A 22,212-nucleotide genomic window follows, 5' to 3' on the forward strand; every position below is an offset into this window, starting at 1 on the left:
ATGTCTAGCTGGCAGCCGGTCACAAGCGAAGTGCCCGAGGGGACGGTGCTGGGGCCAGTTTTGTTCAACAACTTCATTAATGATCTGGACGATGGGGTAGATTGCACCCTCAGCAAGTTTGCGGATGACACTAAGATGGGGGGAGTGGTAGATACCCTGGAAGGTAGGGATAGGATACAGAAGGACCTAAACAAACTGGAGGATTGGGCCAAAAGAAATCTCCTGAGGTTCAACAAAGAAAAGTGCAGAGTCCTCCACTTAGGAAGGAAGAATCCCATGCACAGCTATAGACTGGGGACCGACGAGCTAGGCAGCAGTTCTGCAGAAAAGGACCTGGGGGTAACAGTGGATAAAAAGCTGGATATGAGTCAGCAGTGTGCCCTGGTTGTCAAGAAGGCTAATAGCATATTGGGCTGCATTAAGAGGGGCATTGCCAGCAGGTCGTGGGAAGTGATTATTCCCCTCTATTCGGCATTGGTGAGGCCGCATTTAGAATATTGTGTCCAGTTTTGGGCCCCCCACTACAAAAAGGATGTGGACAAGTTGGAGAGAGTGCAGCGGAGGGCAACCAAAATGATTAGGGGGCTGGAGCACAGGACTTATGAGGAGAGGCTAAGGGAACTGGGCTTGTTTAGTCTGCAAAAGAGAAGAATGAGGCGGGATTTGATAGCGGCCTTTAACTACCTGAAAGGGAGTTCCAGGGAGGATGGGGCTAGGCTGTTCTCGGTGGTGGCAGATGACAGAACAAGGAGCAACGGTCTCAAGTTACAGGGGGGGAGGTCTAGGTTGGACATTAGGAAAAAGTTTTTCACTAGGAGGGTGGTGAAGCACTGGAATGGGTTACCTAGGGAGGTGGTGGAATCTCCATCCTTAGAGGTTTTAAGCTGAGGCTTGACAAAGCCCTGGCTGGGATGATATAGCTGAGGTTAGTCCTGCTTTGAGCAGGGGGTTGGACTAGATGACCTCCTGAGGTCCCTTCCAACTCTAATATTCTATGATTCTAAATGAATAAAGAGATGGGTCCATAGCTCCACTTATTGCGACCCTTTTGCTTTGCTGAGTCCAAGCTGTTTCTAAGTCCATCTCTTCACAGCTTGGATTTGGAAGGCAGGTGAAAAAAAGCACAAGGAATCATAGTCAGCAGCAGCAACTTTTTGATTTGACCATGGATGGCTCCAACCTGGTACAACTGTTTTGTGCACTTCTCAGCAATTTTCTATATTAGAAGACTGCTCTGACCGCACTTGGCTCCATCCCAGCCTGATCAAAAGTGGACTTGGGCAATATCTGGATAGTTGGGTCTCAGAAGATAGGCCTCCCTACTCACCAAAGAAAGCAGAGATCTCTACCTACACATTCCATAAAGGAAGAATGGGCGATAAAGATCTTTCCTTTTTGCTTGTCCACCACATTTGCACTATCAGAAGTGCTGCAGCGACACTAGCTGCTGCAAAGCCTCAATAACAGAAAGAGTAGGAGCAAAAAAAAGCTCTCTTACAAACCTGGAACCAGAACAGGCAGCTCCAAAAGGATCAAATTTATTGAATTAAATATTTTTCTTGATTTCAGTTCTTCAACAACTAAAAAAGCCTGTCTACACCTGAGAAGGCATTTAACGGTCACTCACATCCTGCACGTGACAGGTTCTGACACCTAAGCTGTAAGCAAACTGACAACTTATTAAGATCCGTGAACCTTCTTTCTCAGAACTGAGGCTTGCATGAGTTTCACCCAGTCTGGACAGTAACAGAGGTTTCTACAAGGGAAGAGGCCTATCTTGCAGGAAAGTTTCAAAAGTGTGCACAAGAAAAGGAAGACGACCATCAAGACAAGATTCCTGCATTCCCCCAATTTAACTATAAAAGTAAAACGCGTGGAGGTTGGGAAGGGTTTTGTTGTGTATTTTCTTCTGAACAGAACATTAAGGAAATTCTTACATAGAGAGGGAAGGAGGATTAGCTGCCAAAAGAGATCTGAGGCTGTTAGCAGCTATGCTGTTGGACAAGTCTTGAAAAGAAATTCATCTTGAATGGTGGCTTTGGATCACAGAATCTGAATTACCACATACTAATCTCCTTTTTTATAAAAGAAATCCATTTTGTTTCATATTTTTTAAATTTTAGGTTTTAATTTAAAAAGGCTTTGTGAAGAGTATTTGCAGCACTCTACAAGCATGTATCTGAAAGTTACAGACAACCAAAGTTGGTGGTTCTCCAGAATGGTTAGACTTTGAAAGCACAGACTGGCTGACAACCCAACTTTTACAAGTCCCAACTGAAAACAAATGGTCTCTGTTTCAAGACTCTGGATAAACTATTTGAACACAAGAACATCCATTAGCAAACTGCCAACCTTCCTCTATCAGTGGTCTGTGAAAACGTTTAATTAGAGAAAGAGCGAGACAGGTTTCCAACTGATAATTAGTTCAAAGAAAAATTCTGAATATATGTAGCATCGTATTATAAAAGATGGCATTTCCCCCAGTACACTTGTTTACTATAGGTTTCAATCAATGTAACAAGCTCTATACAAGACTGTATGCAATCTCCCCAGGAACTATAAAAACAACAAAATCTCACTAATTCATAGAATGAGAGGGAAAGTATTTGCAACTTAGAAAGTAAGCAAATCAATTAAAGGGCTTTTTGGAGGGGGGATTCATTTAAAGAGTAATTTTACAATAATAAATATTCTGCAGTACATTTGCTAAAGCAGGATTTGAAAAATCCACTAGTTGAGACCTCAGTGAACGAAGTGATCAATACTATAAATTTCTGCAGAATCTAAGCTTTCATTAGAAGGATATGTTTCTAGCCTTTTTAGAAGATTTTCACCATAATAAACATGGACTCATGCAGACTGATATAATGCTGTAGTCCTAAATCTGGAAACAGGCAGTCTCAGTGCCTCTTCATGTTCTTATAGCTTTGCCAAGCAGGGGCACAGCAAATTTACTAAGACTCTGATCAGTTTCACAGCTATTCAGAACCTCCTGCACAATAGTGAAGCTTTCAAGAATCCTATGCAACTTGGGAAAACTATAGATAGAACTAGAGTAATGACCCTCTCTTTCTTCCCAAGAAGAGGTTGGGAGTTGGGGACAGCAGTCCTCTTTCCCTCTTTGCACTAGCCAGAAAATTCTGGGAAAGGGTAAAAGTAACAAGGACCTCTGTCCCACCACAATGGCCAGGAAGGTGAGTTAGGGTAAAGTAGATAAAATCTTCCCCTCATGTTCCCCCTTGTAGTTATTTGAAACTGCTGGAGAGAATGGAAAAGGAGATACAGATTCAAGTTTCAGACCTACCAGTAACCAGAGACTGATAAGACAGATGGAGAGGATTGGAGGTCTCAGGTCCCCCTAAGTAAGGTTTAGAGGCAGCACATTAACAAAAATTCCAGGAGCTGGTGAGGCAGAATAACATAGATTCCTAGAAAAGGTGGTGCTGTTTCAAAACATTCTTCTCTTTTTTTATCTACCTCTGGCTAGTATGTTTACTGTGGTCATTTTTTTCAAAACCTGGGTAAAAGTAGTGAAATTTCTGCAATAAGACTGACACTACAGCAATCTATTAAATTTTTGCTAAAAACTGGGGAGGAAGACTGCCTGTTACAGCCCTGGCTGACTTTCCCCTTGTGGTCGGACACCAGACTGCAGTACTGGACCCAATCTTTGGATATGGCCTGCTCCCAAGCCTACTGGTCTGAGCAACATCCATGCAGTCTCTAATCCAGCCTCTCTGGCACACTCCTGGGGTATATACCCTTTCTAGTGCTCCTCCTAGGGATGTGGGACCCCCACAGTCCAGCTGCCCTAGGCCCAAAGACCAGTGTTGACCCTCAAGTCTCCCCAATATCTTAAGTATACCCTCCCCAGAGCTCCACCCTTATGGGTACTGGTTTACAATTTAACTTCTCAGAGATGACAAGACAAGTTAAAGTAAATAACAGACTTTTCATAGGAATTTAAGTACACAGTTTTAAGTTTTAGATCTAAGCAAAAATAACAAACATCTGTACTCATGACCCTCCCTCAAATTCTTCATATCTCCTATGAGAGTCTTTGGGTCTTGGTCAATGTCCTTCAGAGAGTTCAGTATCCTCCTGCTCAATCTTCTATTCCTAGCAATTTGGTCTCCCTTTTTAACACAAGCTCTCATGCACAGTTTTGATCATGAGTCCCACTGAGGCCCCAATGCTCCAGTCAATCCATGCTGAACTCACATGAACAATCCCCTTTCTTTCAGAGGAGGGGTGGAGCCAGTTGAGTCAGTAGCAAAATCCAGTAGGAATTTGGATCATGTTTTATCTAGCCTTAGCTCTCCCCAAGATGAAAATCAACTCCTCCTTCTCTTGTTATACATTGCAACCAGGATATATGTACACCAGTTTAAACTGGCTCTTACATGGCACAAAGTAGAGTCATATACAAAATGGAGGTTCCAATACACAATGCAAGGTACAATTATAAATGATACTCTCAAAATAAAATTAAATTAATGAGATGGCAGTTGTGACATTTTGGGGAAATTGTGTCATTTCCATGTTGAAACTATGGGATGTGAAAAAAGTGTTGAAAATAAGTTACACTAACAAAGTTTAGACATTTTGGGGCAGCTGAAGAGCCTATTAAAATAATGGAATAAGTAGTCAAAAGATCCTTTAAACACATGATATCCCTTCATTTTGATAGAAATGCCTCATATTTATATAGGGACCCTGGGTCCATTTTACATGGAATACCAACACTGCTTCCTTTGTACAGAAGACAGCTCTTAAGATCAAAAGACAGACAAACAGGAAAGTCCTATTCAATAGGACTATCAGAGTTCCCATTGAAGAATTACACTTCCAACAGAGGAGGAAGCCAACTGTTGTTTTCACGCTTAGGCAATATCTTAACTGCAAAAAAGGCAGTGTTTTTACAGTAAAATAACTAATGCACATTAGCTATCCCACTGTAAAATCCTACTGGAAAAAAGGCACCTGTCCTCTTTACCACAAGATAGTTAGGTGAAGTCAATACAATACCCTCACCAATGGAAGAAATATGTACACTTCCTTCCAATGCCTATAACAGAAAAATACTAGTGGCATTCAGTTAGTGTGGCTGTTTCTTAAAAAAACTACAATTAGCCCTTCCATTTTTCTCACTCTAATTCCTATTTTTTTGCACCATTTAAGTACTGAGGGCATTAGCCTTCAATAAAACATTCCCTTTTGCAAAACTGGAAAGAAGTTAAAAGGATCATACTCTGCCACAGACCTGATATACAGCATAGGTCCATAAAACTTTTGGAATTGAAAGCAACACAAAAATGTGCATTATACAGTGGTTTCCTGTTGTTATTGTAATATTGAATAAACGATCATAAGCTGCTAATTAACTATTAACAGTAAAACTACCAATGATTGTCTCAAATGTCAAAAGTGGATTCCTCATCCCTCCCCGCCCCCTGCAGCTTGAAACAGTCACACAAGAGATGCAGCAGTAGCAGCATTAAATTACTATCCTTAGCGTCTGTGCAGAGAAGGGACCAATAACACTTTCCTATTTCACTGTCTGGGAAAAGCATGGAGGCAGTTGTGACCAGGGACCTCCCAATACGGTCAGCAGCCCAGGAATCGGTGTTTGCGCGGCAGGGCCCAGGCTAGTACTTTGCAGCTACAGAGAAAAAGTAGGAAAGTGCTCAGCCCCTCTCCCACCCCGACCCCGGGCCACTTTACACAACCGCGGGGCAAAGAGACTCGGCGCCCCCCGCAGCACAGAGCCGAGGGACGCAGGGGCCCCGGCCCTCCCCCAGGGAGGAGGCATAGAAAACTTCAGCCCCCGGCGTGGACGAGCCTCAGCACCCCCGGCACGGGGGCTGGGGTCAGAGACTAAAAGAGACGCGGCCCGCCGGAGGGGCGGGAGGGTCGCACGCACAAAACCCGCCCCCCTCCCCGCGCACCCTCTTTTTCCTGGGGCTCCCCCACAGCGACTCTCCCCTCCCCTGTGCTCAGTGCCCGCACTCACCTGCGCCAAGCCTCCCGGCGGCGGTTTGTATTTTACCGGCAATTGGAGCCCAGTCGCGGGAACCGCCCCCCACCGCGTCTCCCGATTCGCATTGACAGATTCATCGCTCGCTCTGCGCCGCCTAGGGGCCAGAGAGCTCCCCGGATTAGCCCCACAGCGAGGCTCTGTTGCCCCGGCGGCTCTGACGGGCGGGACAGGGAAGATTACCTAGCTCTGAGCGCTGGCCAGGTTCGCTAGTGTAGAATCTGCTGACAGAAATCTGACAATTTCCGCTTCCGGGAAGTCTCGCGGTGCTGACGTCACTTCCAGCAACAACAGCAAACGTCAAAACTCAAGAGCGAGAGGGGGCGGCGGCAGCAGCGACGGCGACGCACGGGGATCTCCTCTCCTCCCCCCCGAGCTCGGGGCTGCCTGAGCTTGTTCCCAGCCGGCGAGGCTCACGCACCGACTCGGACTCGGCTCGTCGCGGCGGCGGTTGGGATCGGAGCTCGGAGAGGTACGAGAGACCCTCGAGCTTGGTCCGTGGGGTCGGAGTGGAGTGATGGGCGCAGCGGCCAATCACAGCGAGGCGCTAGCGTGGGGCTGTCTGAAAGGGCCAATCCGGCGCAGGGGCGGGACTCTCTCACTGCCTTGTTGGGTCTGTGTGTGAGGAGCGGGTCGGCAGGCTGAGCCTGGCGCGCTGGAGGAGGCGATGCTCCTAAAGCTGCGCTGAGCCTCTGCCAGGCCGCCTCCTGCTCTGCGCCACGCATTCAGGACCCGCGTCTGCCGGCTCCGCTCAGCACAACCCAACACAGACCCCCAGCCCCGCACACACATGCCCCTTTTCACTGGCTGTGAGCGAGGACCCCTCCCCCGCCACCGCTTTTCTTCCTTAGGGCGCTGCGCGGGGTGATAGTTTTCTTCCTTCGTTGGCCATGGGCGGGAGATTTGGTGGTTTAAGGGGGGACGAGATAGGTGACAATCATGATTCCGCCTTACTCGGGGCACCGACGCCGGCTGTGTGTGTGAGTGACATGTAAACTGAAAGAGGGCTGCCGGGCGCTCCTGGGAGAGAAAAGGACGGCTGGTGGCGCTTTGGATTTCCCAAGAAGATAGTGACAGCACGGACCATCGTGGACATGAGGAAACAGAATCATCTTTGAAGTAACTAAAATAGTCAATAGAAATAAACTTTGAAGAACTTTTGAAATGCACTTCAGGCTTCCAAACAGCCACCTGCACTAGTAATGTTAAGAACGCTTCATGTCCTGCGTATGTCTGACTGGACGGGAAGGTGCACAATGCACCAGCACTGGGGGCTTTGGCTCACCAAATTTGCCCTAAGGAACTGGGATTTTCTTGAACCAAAGCAATCAGTGATGCTCGCACAGGCCAGTAACAGAGAAGGATACATCACTGCAATTTCACACAGTTCTGACAACATGCTATTGATATCAGTGAGACCATGATTTATTAGGAAAACCTTTTTCACTGGTAAGGTGGTGAAGCACTGGAATGGGTTACCTAGGGAGGAGGTGTAATGTCCATCCTTAGAGGTTTTTAAGGTGTGACTTGACAAATCCCTGGCTGGGATGGTTTAGTTGGGGTTGGTTCTGCTTCGAGCAGGGAGTTGGACTAGATGACCTCCTGAGGTCCCTTCCATCCCTAATCTTCCATGATTTGGTTTTAGTATTCTGCCTAATAACAACCTTATTGGGTCAGAACCAGTGCCAGGTTCTTCAGAGGTAATGACCATAACAGGTAATGATCAAGTGATCCATCACTAGTTGCTCATTCCCAGCTTATGGCAAAGAGGGTAGGGCCACTTCAGAGCATGGTTTTGCATCCCTCACAGTTGTGGCTAATAGCCATTGATAGACCTATCCTCCATGAATTTATCTAGTTCTTTTTTGAACCCTTTTATAGTCTTGGCCTTCACAACATCCTCTGTCAAAGAGTTCCACAGGTTGACTGTGTGTTGTATGAAAAAATACTTCCTTGTGTTTGCTGTAAACCTGCTGCCTATATCATTTGATAACCCCTACTTCTTGTGTTATGAGAAGGAATAAATACTTCCTTATTCACTCTCTCCACACCAGTCATGATTTTATAGACTTCTATCATATCATCCTTAGTCATCTCTTATCCAAGATGAAAAGTCCCAGTCTTTTAATCTCTCCTCATAGGGAAGCTTTTCCATATCCTTAAACATTTTTGTTGCCCTTTTCTGTACCTTTTCCAATTCCACTATAACTTTTGGAGATGTGGCAACTAGATTTGCACACAATATTCAAGATGTGGGCATAACATGGCTTTATATAGAGACAATTTGATATTTTCCAATATAATCAACAACATACACCAGCACTATAATACATACACTAATACTTAGCATAAGGTAGCAGGAGGTAGACAGGATAGGGAATGTACATTTTAGTGATTTTTCCCTACTCACAAGGCTAAGCCAATCCATCAAGGAGTCTCAATAAGTAGGGTGGTGTAAACATTGAAGATAGAGATTTTCAGGTAGAAAATTAAACTGGCTACTATATTTTAAAAATACAATTAAATTTTTTCTTCTTAGTCACTCCTTTCCTCAGATGTTTTTATGCCTGGAAATGAGTTTATTCATCATGTTGTAAAAGTGAGTTTCTAAAGTGCTCATCTTGATTACTGCAAAACTGAAAATAATTGCTTGATGGGGAAAAATAAGACACTAGATCTTACAAATAACAGATAAGCTGTTAGATGGTATTAAATCGTATGGCTTTATGAAGATCAGTGCTCAGCTAGGTAAAATTATGTGTCTCAAGATGTTGCGTCTGTGAAATCTACTAATTTGGTATTTAATGTAGAAAACCTATTGTCCTTTGTTTTATCATTCCTATAATGAGTAAGATTTTAATGAAGGATTTCAGTTTGTAAACAGATTACTGCTTTTGATATCTTTCCATAAAAGTATGAGAGTATTTGACAAAGAACCTGCTTTTTTAAATATTCTGTCATTCTACTTGCATTTGCATCCCTGGATATCAGTCACACTTACTTGAATGTGAAATTGATTAGAAGTGATGGTGGTCTGACTTCTGAGGTGAAAAGATGATCAGGAGTACTAAGAAAATGTTTATTTTCTTCCATTATAAATCAACGTTGAGCATAAGATTGGCTTTTTTGTATAAAAATCCTGTGTAGCTGCTAGTTCAGTGTTTTACTAACAGCTAAGGGGAAGGCTTCAATCACCTGCAACTGTTAGGAACACAAGTACTACCTATAGACAGATAATGTGTTTTGCAGAGGTTCAGAAGCTAGTATAAAACAAATTCTAGTGTTTGCCAGATGGTGTAAAGTCCAATTGATAATTCAGCAGACATGATCATTCCATGACCTATGTCCAATAATGCTGCTGTTCTTTATATCTCACTTGTATACCTCTCTGGTATAGTTATACTCTGACTTGGAAAAAAAATGTCTTTCAAAGTCTTGTAATATTGAAAAAAGTGACAGCTTAAGTTAGCAATCTTCATTTTTGAGATTCTCACACCTTGAGGATTCTTCTCCCACACTCTATTTTCTCCTTTTTCACACCTCAGTATTGTTGTTGATCTCATTCTAATTATTATTTTATCATTTGTTTAGTTCCAACAATACCATGAGAATTGTATAATGTGCAAAAATAAAGATTGTTCCTGTTTCAAAGGACTACAGTTCAGAAGATATATAAAGAAGGACAGGGCCCACTGGATGGGTATATATACACACACTTGTGGGGATATATTAGACTCCAATAGCCTCTTGTAGAGTTCAACGGGCTTAAAATTTAGTAAGTTTAACATTACTGTTTATCTGTTAGTGTAATAATCTGTTCACTCACAAAGACATCAGAAGTTCTGAACATATAAAGAGCCTCTAACATTTGCATCTACAGTTTTTGCAAGTTTAATTACTTGCTGCCAGTGCTCAAATTACACACAGGGCTGGGAATGGCTGAAGCCTTTCAGAGGTTCAGAAACACACCAGTTTTCTAAGACCTCAGAATTAACGGGTACATATATAGTGCCTAGCACAATGGACCTCTGATCTCAGCTGGAGTCTCTAGGCACTATTGTAATATAAAGAGCAGCAACAATGCCAGATAGAGATTCATGGAAACAGTTAATATCTCTTACGGTCAATCCTTCCTTCTCCTTTGTGGCCACAAATCAAATGGAGTTCTAGTAGACTTGTGTGGCAGCAGGAGATAGGGCAGGGTTCTGATAGCCTACAAGGCATCACAGTACTCAGCTCCAGAACTCTGTGAATTAAATACTAATTAAAATCACAGGACAGGAAGGAGCAAAGTTGGTGAATCTGCTGCTATACAGAACCGCTGGTCATTCTTCACCATGTGGAAGAAATAAGTAGCCGCTAAGCAACTCCATCCCACAGGATGGCCTCAGTCCCAAAAGCGCTTCATAACACAACCTAGGCATTTGTGTTACTGAGACCAGGATTTAGGCCTTAAGTAGTTATGTCTTGTTTCAAGCTACCTGCAGAGTGAGGAAGATACATTTACATTAGTTTTAATCTCTCCACATTTAGAAGGTTCTCATTACAAGGTTAAGGGCTAGAAACTTGCTTTTTCTAAGTGATATTTAAATTCTCCAGAAACTCCTGGATAAGCCCCATTTCCACTGAGCCACTTATATTCTGGTCACTTTAAAATATTGACAAAAAGTTGGGCCCTTTTTTTTCATGATTGCAATAATATTTGTGTACACACAAATACATTTTTAAAAAGGAAAAACTCAAAGGTATATCTTCCTAATGTGACCACTACTTGCTATTGAATTAGGTTGAAGTTGCTGACAGTTTTGAGGGATTTTATTGTGTGGGGGTTTGTTTTATTTAAAAAAAAAAAAAAACTTCCTCTCAAGGAAGACATAAATTGTTTTCTCTTATGCATATATACATGTAGTTGATTCTGTTTCTTATCACTTTATACAGTCCGTGATTAAACAGTTTTAAAATAGGTACCTAATATTTTACAATAGGATTAATTGACCATGTGCTTGTTTAATCTGTTGTCCAGTCTAGTAAAACTCAGTAAATAGATAGCCATGCTGTAGATTTGAAAGCGTAGTAGTAGATCAAGATAGGGATCTATTATCATATTATTGAATTGAGAAATATATCACTTGCTGTATATTTTACTTCTGGAATTAATTTTATTACAAATCTTCACTTTCTAACTTGCAAGCAGCAATTACCTATGACCCTGTCTTTTATCATTAAGGTTTTTAAGAAGAAGAAAACTGGTGGAGGGATGAGAAGGCAAGTATTTAATACATCTGAAAAAATAATCTCATTCAGTTTTTAGTTACGTTTAAAATCTATTCTGTCTAGGAAAAAGAGAAGCGGTGTCTTCAAATCCAGGAGATTTCTCTCTCTAGCTGCTATTTGTGCTATGAATCCATAATGTGACCCAAAACCTGGTAGAGCCCCTCCTGTAAATTTTGATGACCCTGTCACTTTTAGAAGAATAAATCTATGCTGAATGTTCAGATCATCAACATCAGGTCTTTCTTAGATTGGTCTTTTTTGCTACAAGACTTTTAAAAAAATTGGATATAGTGATATTTATAGTTCAGAGAAACAACTTGTTAAAATAGTGGAGAGAAAAATTGGATTAATTAATGGAAGTAGCTGTATATGGTTTATGCTTCAGCTTAAATGTACATTTGAAAACATTACTATTACACTTGATTTTCATGTTCAGTGGTGGAGATGGTACTCCACTAACAAGCAACTGTTCAACATTTTTTATCTTCATTTCTCAGTGAGAGACTCCATGCCTTATTGAATTCAAAACCTGCTCTGAAGACAGAATTATTCATTTCTTCATGGGCTTTTCTATGGTGCTAACCACTATAGCATATAAGTGCTTCACACACAATTTATATTCTCAACACCCCATAATGTCAGGGGATGATATTATTCTCATTTTACAAATGGGGAACTGAGGCACAAAGAGATTATCATTAAAGTCAAAAATAGCCATTTATTTTGAGTGCTCAATTTGAGACAGATAGGACTTGAGTTTTCAGTGTCCTTATAGCATTATATAGTACTTTATACATTCATCCACAGTTTCCAGTGACTGAATTAAAGGGAACAAATTATGGTGGCCCAGGCACTTCCTAATATTTGAGTGTTTGACTGTGCAACCTGAATAATGTTCTTTAATGTAGGGGATTTTTTGTGTAATTTCTTAGGTTTTTAAAAAAGCAAATTGAAGATACAGAAATTTCATTGTGTGGTGTCATATTGATATCCACATGGGTTATTAGCATGGTTAGAACCTTTAGACCCATCGCACTGATCTCAGCCACTTTACTATTGCTATGAGTTACTCCATTAGTTAATTGTGATCCCCTGAATGGACCAGTACTAGAGTGGGATGGAAGAGACACTATCTAGGAAACCCACTGGCAAATTTACTGACAGGAGTAAAATGTGAACTTAGGAATCTTGCGTTCCATTCCATGTTCTAGAAGGTAGTATGCTCTAGTGGGCCTGTTTCCCCCGAAGCTTGATCCATTCTGCCCCTCTCCAACCTGCCCCCATCCTGTCTCTTAATCGCTCTTGGCTCCTTGTCCCAGTCTAGTCTCCTTGGCCAGTCAGTTCTAGTCCCCTATCATCCGAGCTTGCTCTCCAAGTCCTAATCTCCATGCCTGCCTTTACTCCCAGTCTGTTCCACTCGCCATACCCATTCCACTTGCCCAGCCAGTCCAATTTAAAGTTCCCTCCTCATCTGATTTATCTTTTTTCCTTTATCTTCTTTCAGCTTTTCATAACTAGGTTGAAAGGCCAGTTATCTACAGCCTCATATTATTAAGTTTAAGAAGGGTTTACTGTATTTTTTTAAAAAGCAGCCACCTGAGGGATATTAACATGGTCTTCACAAAACAAAGAAGCCTCTTTTGAGCCCCTCATTAAGTATGAGCTTAGGCTTTTTTTATTATATGGAAGATTGTTCTCAGTGCCTTCAGCTTGCAGACTGAGTGAGCTGCTGGCCTCAATGACCGAACCATCTCATAGTCATCATATATCTGTCCTTTATATGGGCCCCAAATTTCAGTGCCTTCAGCTTGTAGACTGAATGATCTTTATGCCTCAGTGGCCAAACCATCTCATAGTCAGTTTCTTTGTGCTTATCATCAAATATCTATCCTTCATATAGGCTGCAAATTTCTGAAGGCTGAACATTATTCACAACTCCAATTGATGTCAATGGGAGCAACTCTTGAAAAATCAGGCTTATGTTGTACTGGGCCTATCATTTGATAACAAAAGTTTGAAGCAAGCATTAAAGTTTCATCTGTTTTCTGTTAAAATCCAGTCCATTATTTCATTTTTCCCCCGCAGGCATCCTTCTTATGAGTCTGCAAGCTAAGGCCCAATCATGCTTACATAGAATCCCATTGTTTTCAGTAGGTCTCTATACAGGTGCCTGGGTCCATCCATGTGAATCCTGTTGCAAGATCAGGATCTAAATAGTATTCACTCTTCGAAATACAAGAACCATTAAACTCATTTCCTTTCCTTTAGATGCCACCCACATTTTTAAAAATACAGTAAACCCCCATTTATCTGAGCCTCCATTATCTGGCTCTCCGTAACCGAACCACCAGTGCACACACACAAATATGGGAAATTGAAACTTCAGCCCCGTGCCCCATTGTCCAGGGCTGAAGCATGTAACTTAGCTTCGCAGGGCACACTGTGGTGTGAGGCCCTGGGCAATTGCAACAGAAAGCTGAGAAACGCTGTTGTAGACAGTCCCTATAATGTTCAGGTTTATAGAGTAAAAAGTAAAAATGATCAATACCTGTACAACTTGTTTAAAAAGTCAGTTTTCTTGTTCATAAATGAACAAAACATTGTTTGCAAGAACTAGAGGTTTGTACAGTCTGTTAAGTAGATAAGAAGTGGGGTATGTTTTAGAGGTTTTCTGAGAGGGGTCAGCTAATTTAAAAAGCAACTCTGCATCTTAAAATAAAGGCTAGAAAGCTCTTGGCCCATTCTCCTGATTATCTGAATTTTTGATTATCCAATATGGCCCCAGTCCCAATTAGATCAAATAAAAAGGGTTCCACTGTACTTGAAGATTTAAAGGATTATTTCATTTTTTTTAAATGTCAGTTTTCTGATAGAGCACCTAGTAGTTTGCCCTGATTTATTTTAATTCCTTTTTTAAAAAATTGGAAAAGCTTTTGTTGTGCTCAGCTCCCAATATTTAGAGGATTGCAGGCCCAAGAGCAACATCAAACATGCTTAGCACACACATCCTTATCCCCAGATCCTCTAAGCACATGTCTGCCAGCTGCTGCCAGTTCAGTTTCATTTTAAGCTTTGCTGCTACTTATAAATGCCTTCTCACAGAGCCTGCAGAAGAGATGTGATGTTTGCATTGTGACAGCTCTTGTGTTGTCATGACAGGTCACCAAATTCTGATGCAGTGGCTTGAAGTTATGACAGGATCCTCCTACCAAAATATAATTTTGGAATTGTTCTGTCTGCCAGCTAATCTTGCAGGCTCTTGACAGACCTGAGGCAATTTGGTCTGTCCTTCAAAATTCAGTCTAGATGATGGCACAAGGTACTAGATCCTGGCAAGTGTCTTCCACCATACAGCCCACACCTACTCCCCATAAACACTCAGCTGTAAAGCTCACATTTCCTCACAACCGCAGCCTCAGCAAGAGCAAGACCCAGGAAGGAAGGCACCATCATCCACACCTCACATAGAAACTAGACTATGTTCTTGAATACGTTACTTTGACCTTAGATTGCTTCAGCTGCTGTTAATAGACTATTTAGTGGATGTTTAATGGTAGTGACTTCATCTGCCTCACCAGAACTCGTGCCCTCTTCTGCCCCTGCTCCCTCTTCTCCATGCCCATTCTCTTTCTTCCCATCCATTCCTCTTTCCTCATCTTTCCCTCCCACCCTCAGTGTTTTTTAACCTTCTAAAAGCATCTTTCCCCACAAAGATTTGCATACGTAAGCGAGCGGTGTTTATGTAAAAATAAGAGAGGTTTAAACAGAAAAAGAAACCAAGCAGATGTTCAAATAGAAATAGAAACCATTCAAGAATTAAAAAGTAGAAACAGGCAGAAATAGTAGAAACACAAAATAGTTTGAATAGCCCACTTTTGCAAACTTCTAAAACAATGTTTTAGTTTCATGACCATTAACCTTGTTCTCCATCCCCCTTCTCTTATTGTTAGTTTCCTACTGTTATGTTTTTAAGCTCTTGTGCAGCCATTTGATCATTAATGATCTAGAGGATGGGGTAGATTGCACCCTCAGCAAGTTTGCAGATGACACTAAGCTAGGGGGAGTGGTAGATACCCTGGAAGGTAGGGATAGGATACAGAAGGACCTAAACAAACTGGAGGATTGGGCCAAAAGAAATCTGATGAGGTTCAACAAGGACAAGTGCAGAGTCCTGCACTTTGGATGGAAGAATCCCATACACAACTACAGACTGGGGACCGATGAGCTAGGCAGCAGTTCTGCAGAAAAGGACCTGGGGGTTATAGTGGATAAGAAGCAGTGGATGAGTCAGCAGTGTGCCTTGGTTGCCAAGAAGGCTAATAGCATATTTGGCTGCATTAGTAGGAGCATTGCCAGCAGGTCGCGGGAAGTGATTATTCCCCTCTATTAGGCATTGGTGAGGCCGCATTTAGAATATTGTGCCCAGTTTTGGGCCTCGCACTACAAAAAGGATGTAGACAAGTTGGAGAGAGTCCAGCGGAGGGCAACAAAAATGATTAGGGGGCTGGAGCACAAGACTTATGAGGAGAGACTGAGGGAACTAGGCTTGTTTAGTCTGCAGAAGAGAAGAATGAGGGGAGATTTGATAGCAGCCTTTAACAACCTGAAAGGGGGTTCCAGTGAGGATTGAGCTAGGCTGTTCTCAGTGGTGGCAGATGACAGAACAAGGAGCAACGGTCTCAAGTTGCAGTTGGTTTTTTTCACATTGCTTAGCTCTTCCAAGTTTTTTTCAGACTCTCTAGCCTAACCATCTGATAACTTTTAGTTTTTCTTCTTTGAACTCACTTCCAGTCAATATATTTTAAGTAGAATGTCCAGAATTAAACACACTAATCCAGGTGCAGTCACACCTGAGCTACGCTGCGAAGAACTATTATCTCCCTAGTTTGTGTTGAGATGATTCTTTAAATGCAGCTCAAGATTAGTCTTTTTGCAGCCATATCATATTACAAATGTACGTTATAGCATTTTCAACACTTGATTTTATCACAAGTCTGACAGTATTTGGTGTTTCTGTAAAAAGAATCCAGTTATTAAACTTAATTGAGTACATAGGTGTCTTATTTTATATACAACATATACACAAAATTAAGTTTTTTTTGTCTCTCTAACCATGAGAGCTAAAGATGAATCCAGAATGCTCCAAAAAAGAAGGCACAGACAAAAACACAATGCAGTGTTTGTGGCTAGGTAAATTAATAATAGTAGTAGATCTTAATATTATTTCTTTCACCAATAATTTCACCAATAATTGCAACTTTTCCTAAGTTAGAATCAATTCCAAAGTTGTTAGGTTTTAGCTTAACACCAATCCCTGCTTTTACTACACACTACCCACATGTCAGTACACTGCCATTTATCATTACCTCTTGTTTATAGTTTCAGTCTACATTACATTGTTTCTAGACAGACCATTTGAGTGATTTGAAAAATTTATTCTGAAAATACTAATTCAAAACATTGTGCTCCCTGTTGTAAGTCCCATTGACTTGAATGGAGTGACTTCCATTAGTAGACATTATGCTCAGTAGTATTTGCAGAAATTAGGCCTTGAATATTGTAATTCTGTCTAGAGCAGCAATAATGTTTGGCAAATTTTATTTTCTAAGTTTTCATTGGCTTTTTTTGTTCTCTGTAGCCGTTTGTTTCAGTGGGAACAGAGGATAAACTTATGGCATACTAATTTTCAAGATTACTCTTCTCTTCCTATTTGAAAGTCAGTTCTACGTTTGTTTTTATTCAGCTTTTCAGTACCTACCAGATATTTTCCAAGACTTTTTATAAATTGCCAATGCAACTGTAAATTTATACGCTAATTACCTTAACAGCAATAAAAATGCCCACTGAAGTTTTTTTCTAAATAACCTTTCATTTGGATTTTATGACCTACAGGCTCGCAGATGGGTCAGGGGCTGTGGAGAGTGGCTAGGAACCAGCAGCTGCAACACCAAGGCTACAGTGGGCAAGGTTATCTCACCAGAGAGCATGGTAGAAGATTAGCAGCTAATAGCATTTCAAACACAAGCCATCGTAAACAAGCCCAAGGAGGTATTGACATCTACCATTTGCTGAAAACAAGAAAATCCAAAGAACAAGAAGGATTCATTAACCTGGAAATGCTGCCCCCAGAGCTTAGTTTTACCATTTTGTCGTACCTGAATGCAACTGACCTCTGCCTGGCTTCATGTGTCTGGCAGGATCTTGCTAATGATGAGCTTCTCTGGCAAGGGTAAGTTAATGTGAGGTCACCTGCATGGGATAAGGAGGATTACTAGATTGATTGTTGGTTGTCACACTGTTTACCCTTTTAAACAATGTTTCAGATGTGAAAAGTTACTGTTTAACTCATGCTAATGAACTATTTTCTGCCCGTTAAGGATTTCCTATTTGTCTTTTTGCAAACAAATGTTACCCAAGTCAATTCAGACTTGACATGGGGGGGAAATCTGAGCCCAGTGCAAATCCAGAATAACACTTTTCTAAGTACAATCAAGTGTTAGAAGAGATAACTACATATACAAGGGAAAGAGCATACTTAGTACAAACCTGTGTGCATATTTTTATACATTCTGTTGTTTGTCATATCATTACTAGAAAGAAGATTTAAGGGCTTGTCTTCGCTGCAATGTATTTCAAGGGTTGCCCCGACCCAACGCCCAAGCACACACCCAAATCTGTAGCTCAACATCAGTGGTCTTTTAAATTGGAGCTAGATGGCCCATTAACAGATGTGGGTTGAAGTTTAAATGATGCTGATGCTGGAGTTAGTAATATAGAGATAAGTCAGCTAGTCTGTGCTTGCTCAAGTGTTGTTTGCAGTGTTTTCTTTTTCACTCAAGCTGGAAAGGTGTTAGCTTGAGTTATCTACACTCACATTAGTACTGCAGTGAAGACAAGCCCTCTAGCACACTGATGTCTGCACAGGTGCTTTTCATTGCCCTCTCTCCTGACAACAGAAATATTAATCTTTGTTATGCACAATGTTACAATGGGTCTAAGTCCAGCATATAGAATCTAAATGGAAAAGCATCAGCAAGGAGAAAGGATTAATTCAGTGAAGCAGAAGTGTCATACTGCAATGGTAGTAAAGGTGATGTGGATTGTAAACTTGTAGTCAGTAAGGCAAGGAAGAGAAGAAAGAAGTCAGCAATCCATTGTCTCTATCAAAAAAATTTAGAGCTTAAATTTAATGCTCTATAAAAATTGACTTACAAAGTTCAGATAAGAATCATCCTTTTATAAGACCTAGTTTCAAATTAAATGAACATCTAGTTGAAACTTGAACCTAGCCCTGGCCAGCACTGAGTCCTGTCCTAGACTGAGCTTCTAGAGCAGGAGTGGCCAAACTTACTGAACCTCGGAGCCGCATGTAACAATCTTCAGAAGTTCGAGAGCCAAGGCGCTCCTGCCAGGCCTCCCGGCTTCAGCACTGCAGGGTGGTGATGGGGCTTAGGGCATGGCAGGCATGCCCCATCGGGCAGAAGCCTGAAGCCCCACCACCACTCTGCCACAGGGCGGAAGCCTGGAGGCCCAGCAGGTGCCTCCCATTGGTCAGAAGCCTCCAGCCCCATCACCTCACCATGGGGCTGAAGCCCTAAGACTCCCCCCTACCTGCTGGACAGAAACCTCTAGCCCCACTACCCCACTGCATGGCAGAAGCCCTGAATTCCCCTTCCCAGTCTGGTAGGTAGTGAATGGGGGGGACGGGATGCGTTGGGGGCTCTGTGAGCCACACTTTAACTGTAAAAGAGCCACATGCTATCCCTGAGCTGCAGTTTGGCCACCCCTGTTCTAGAGGCTGGGAATCAGGTTTGTAGTGCCAAGGTCCACTTCTACTTTGCTCCTTCTACCTTTCCTTTTCATTCTGGGTTTTTGTTTGGTTTGGTTTTGTATTGAGTTTGCGCAGGTTTTTTTGTTTTTAAAACTTACTAACTGTTAAAAACAGTTTGCCATCTTAGCTTCCTCTAGCCAAGAAAAAGAAAGGGACCAAGAACAGCCACCAATCCTGGACACAAAAATTAAACATCTGGCAATTTCACACTTTACAGGGAAAAGGGGCAGTGATGCATTCTTAGCACCAAAGATGCTGTGTAAATGTATAAATACCAAAACTTGCAATCCCCTCACATTACCTAAAATGAAGCCCATTAGTGATTAGGTATTACTGTTGGCTTGTCCTGGTTCCATAGAAATCTTAGACTAGGCACAGATATTCCCTTAAAATAAAAGTAAAATTGTATACATTTTATAGCATAAAGACTAAGGGAAGGAGAAGAGAAACCAGCTCTGCAGTGTATGCTATATAGTTGAATCCTCTTCTGTTTTCCCCTTTGAGTTATAATACAGTTGCATGCAAAAAATTATTAAAAATGTTATTTAGGTTACAAAGTCAAGCACCCAAAAGTTAGGAAATGCCACTTTTACATTAGCCCATGCAACCTTAATTCTGTCCCTTATGAGTCCATTCTGTGCACTGAACGAGGCAGCGGTCCAATGGACAAAATAGTATGTGACCATGTAATTAAATACTATGTAATAATGCAATTTCCTAAGAAGCTTTTAAAAAAAATAACTTTAACATTTAAAAGACAAAAATTTTATCATGTAGAACTATATTGATCCTTCACATAGGTGAACAGCAGAGCTGGGATCTTTAGGTTCAAAGCACAGTTCTCTAGCCCTTTTACTGTAACATAATATCCTCTAGCAGTTGTTCCTTTCTATGTGCATTTGCCACTAGAAAGTGATGGAGATGCACACTTGCCCAGTGGGTTTAACAGCTATTTTCTTGTCAGCAAAGGAATGTAAGAACTCAGAATAATGGGTTAGATTCCAGGTTCCGTAGCGAAGTGTGATCCGGTTGTTAAAGACCCTATGGCCCATATATCTATCTCCCAGCCTATCTCTGTCCTCTTCTACTCCTATCTCTCCTTCACCAGCTCCTGTTCCATCCTCTCCCTTGCAAACCCACACTCCCAGCTACTATCTGTTTCTAGTCCCTCACCCAACTCCTATTCCTTGTTTGCCCCACTCCCTCTGCTCCTGCCCCAGGTTCCTTCCTCACTTTGCTTGTATCATCCTTCCTTCCATGGCTCCTACCCATTCACCAATACTCCCTCTGCTCCTGCCCTTCCTCTCTCCGCTCTCAGCTACTGTCCCTCTCATCCTCCCTACATCTCTTCTCCCACCCACTGTTCTTTACTCCACTATATTAGAATCAGGCAGCTTTCATTCTCTTTCCTGCTTCCTTCATGGCAGTAGGGGAGACACTGAGAATATGACTGTTTTCCTGCTCTCAGATGCTCTGCTCAGCACCACAGTAGATCCCAGCAGTAAGGAGTATTAATTGCAGGGAAAATTCTTATCGGCTTTTGCCATTCTAGGATGGAGCATGCGCAGTTGCACTGAGGAGATGGCATGGGTGCAGTCTGGTTAGCATGTACAAAGTATGTGAGGATCATGCAGTCGGAATCTTAAGAGAATTTAGCTGCTGAACTTTAACAAGTCTCTGCTGAGCATTTGTGAACAGAGTTTTGCAAAAGCTTATAGTTTGGCCAAATTTAGGTGAATTTTCACAAGGTGAGCAAAAGTCATATCCCTGACAGCAGGGTGATCTCCCTTCCAAATTCAAGTCCCTTAGCCAAGGCATGGAGGTGATAGAACTTCTCAATTAAACAGTTATAAGATTTTTTTTTTTTTTTAACATGAGTGAAGCAACACATTTTCCCCTAATCTTGTTCTAAGAAAGAGCTGAACCATTTTAGCTTAAGCTTTCAAGAAAAAAGTCAGCCTGAAAAATTTCAACCCAAACAGTTCGTTTGGCAAAGTTATACGCTACTGAAAACAGGGTGTTTATAATGGAAAATGTTGGGCAACCTTAGTTGTAGGTGGTGTTGCTTGTCACCTATAATAATAACACATAAGAAATCTCCTGTATAGCAATTATTCAGTGTTTAAATTAAAGTGCACTAGAAACTAAAACTGACAACCTTCCCAATCTCCATTTCCAATATTTTCCTATCAAAGATAAAAGATTTAAGTGTTGTTATAAGTCGGGGCATTAAAACCTATAGATTTACTTGAGCTTAGTTTTTAATACTTTCACCATAGCTATATTTATTATCTTACAGTGAAAGCAGAAAAGCTTTTATTGCAGAATTATCTATACCAGGGTATCACTTAGCAGAAAGTGTAAGATCTGATAATACATCATTGAAAAGATCTATGTTATTGCTAAATATTCACTTTACTGACTTAAGTAGCCTCATTAACATTAATGGGGCTACTCACATGAGAGTGCTGGATTGAACTGTTATATCCAATCATGCAAAGATTCATGCACATCCTTAACTTTATGACCACCATTCACAGTGTGTAAAGTAAGGCACATGTGTATGTGTTTACAGAATTGGGGCTTTGCTTGACAACTGGGTATAAATTTAAGTGAGGTGCAAGATTAACAGTTAACAAAAAACCTTTTTTGTAAAGTATGAAAATACCATTAAAATATTTATAAAATAAATTTAAGATTATTAAATGTACTATAACTTGTAGGAAGAGCTGGTAACACTACCTGTTACAATAGGAAGTGGCAGGCAACCTTCATAAGAGTCTGTTTTCATTTGCTTATAACTTTGCCAAACTTTAAATATTTGGGCTGAAATTTTCCATGTTGGGCATCTGCCTCACACTGTATTTCCCTGGAAACTTTCAGCGGAAGCATTTCAACCATTTCTGTGAAGGAGGCTAGTGAAAAATATATTGTTTTGCCTACGTTAAAACATTCTAGTTACCTTTTCTTTGAAAAACTCTTGCATTACTGTGCTTCAGATTTGAAATTTGGCAGGCCTTTGTGCCAGCATTGTGTGTTACTGTCCCCATTAAAATCTAAACACATTTTC

General features: G+C 41.4%; 2 protein-coding genes across 8 annotated transcripts in view; one reads left to right on the forward strand and one right to left on the reverse strand.

The window, feature by feature from the left end:
* The window catches only part of CEP44 (centrosomal protein 44), a 42,495-nt gene extending 36,350 nt beyond the window's left edge, over positions 1-6,145 (reverse strand). For 4 of the 6 annotated variants that reach the window (XM_067551718.1, XM_067551715.1, XM_067551716.1 and 1 more), the window contains exon 1: positions 6,014-6,145. The gene's annotated coding sequence lies outside the window, so the exon portion shown is untranslated. Of the gene's footprint in view, positions 1-3,304; positions 3,359-4,221; positions 4,287-5,948; positions 5,984-6,013 lie in introns of those variants that run through there. The other 2 variants (XM_067551713.1, XM_067551714.1) reach the window with 2 other exon arrangements.
* A 184-nt stretch (positions 6,146-6,329) lies between these two features.
* Positions 6,330-22,212, forward strand: part of FBXO8 (F-box protein 8) — a 33,524-nt gene continuing 17,641 nt past the window's right edge. Inside the window, exons 1-3 of one of the 2 annotated variants that reach the window (XM_067551719.1) lie at positions 6,330-6,509; positions 11,265-11,302; positions 17,204-17,540. In XM_067551719.1, the coding sequence (XP_067407820.1) occupies positions 17,212-17,540 (329 nt within the window). In that variant the 5' untranslated portion in view covers positions 6,330-6,509; positions 11,265-11,302; positions 17,204-17,211. The remainder of the gene's footprint in view (positions 6,510-11,264; positions 11,303-17,203; positions 17,541-22,212) is intronic. The other variant, XM_067551720.1, reaches the window with a different exon arrangement.

This window comes from Emydura macquarii, unplaced genomic scaffold (assembly GCF_026122565.2).
Source record: "Emydura macquarii macquarii isolate MOO-44397 ecotype Brisbane River unplaced genomic scaffold, CSIRO-AGI_Emac_v2 contig_1363, whole genome shotgun sequence".
Lineage (NCBI taxonomy): Eukaryota > Metazoa > Chordata > Testudines > Chelidae > Emydura > Emydura macquarii.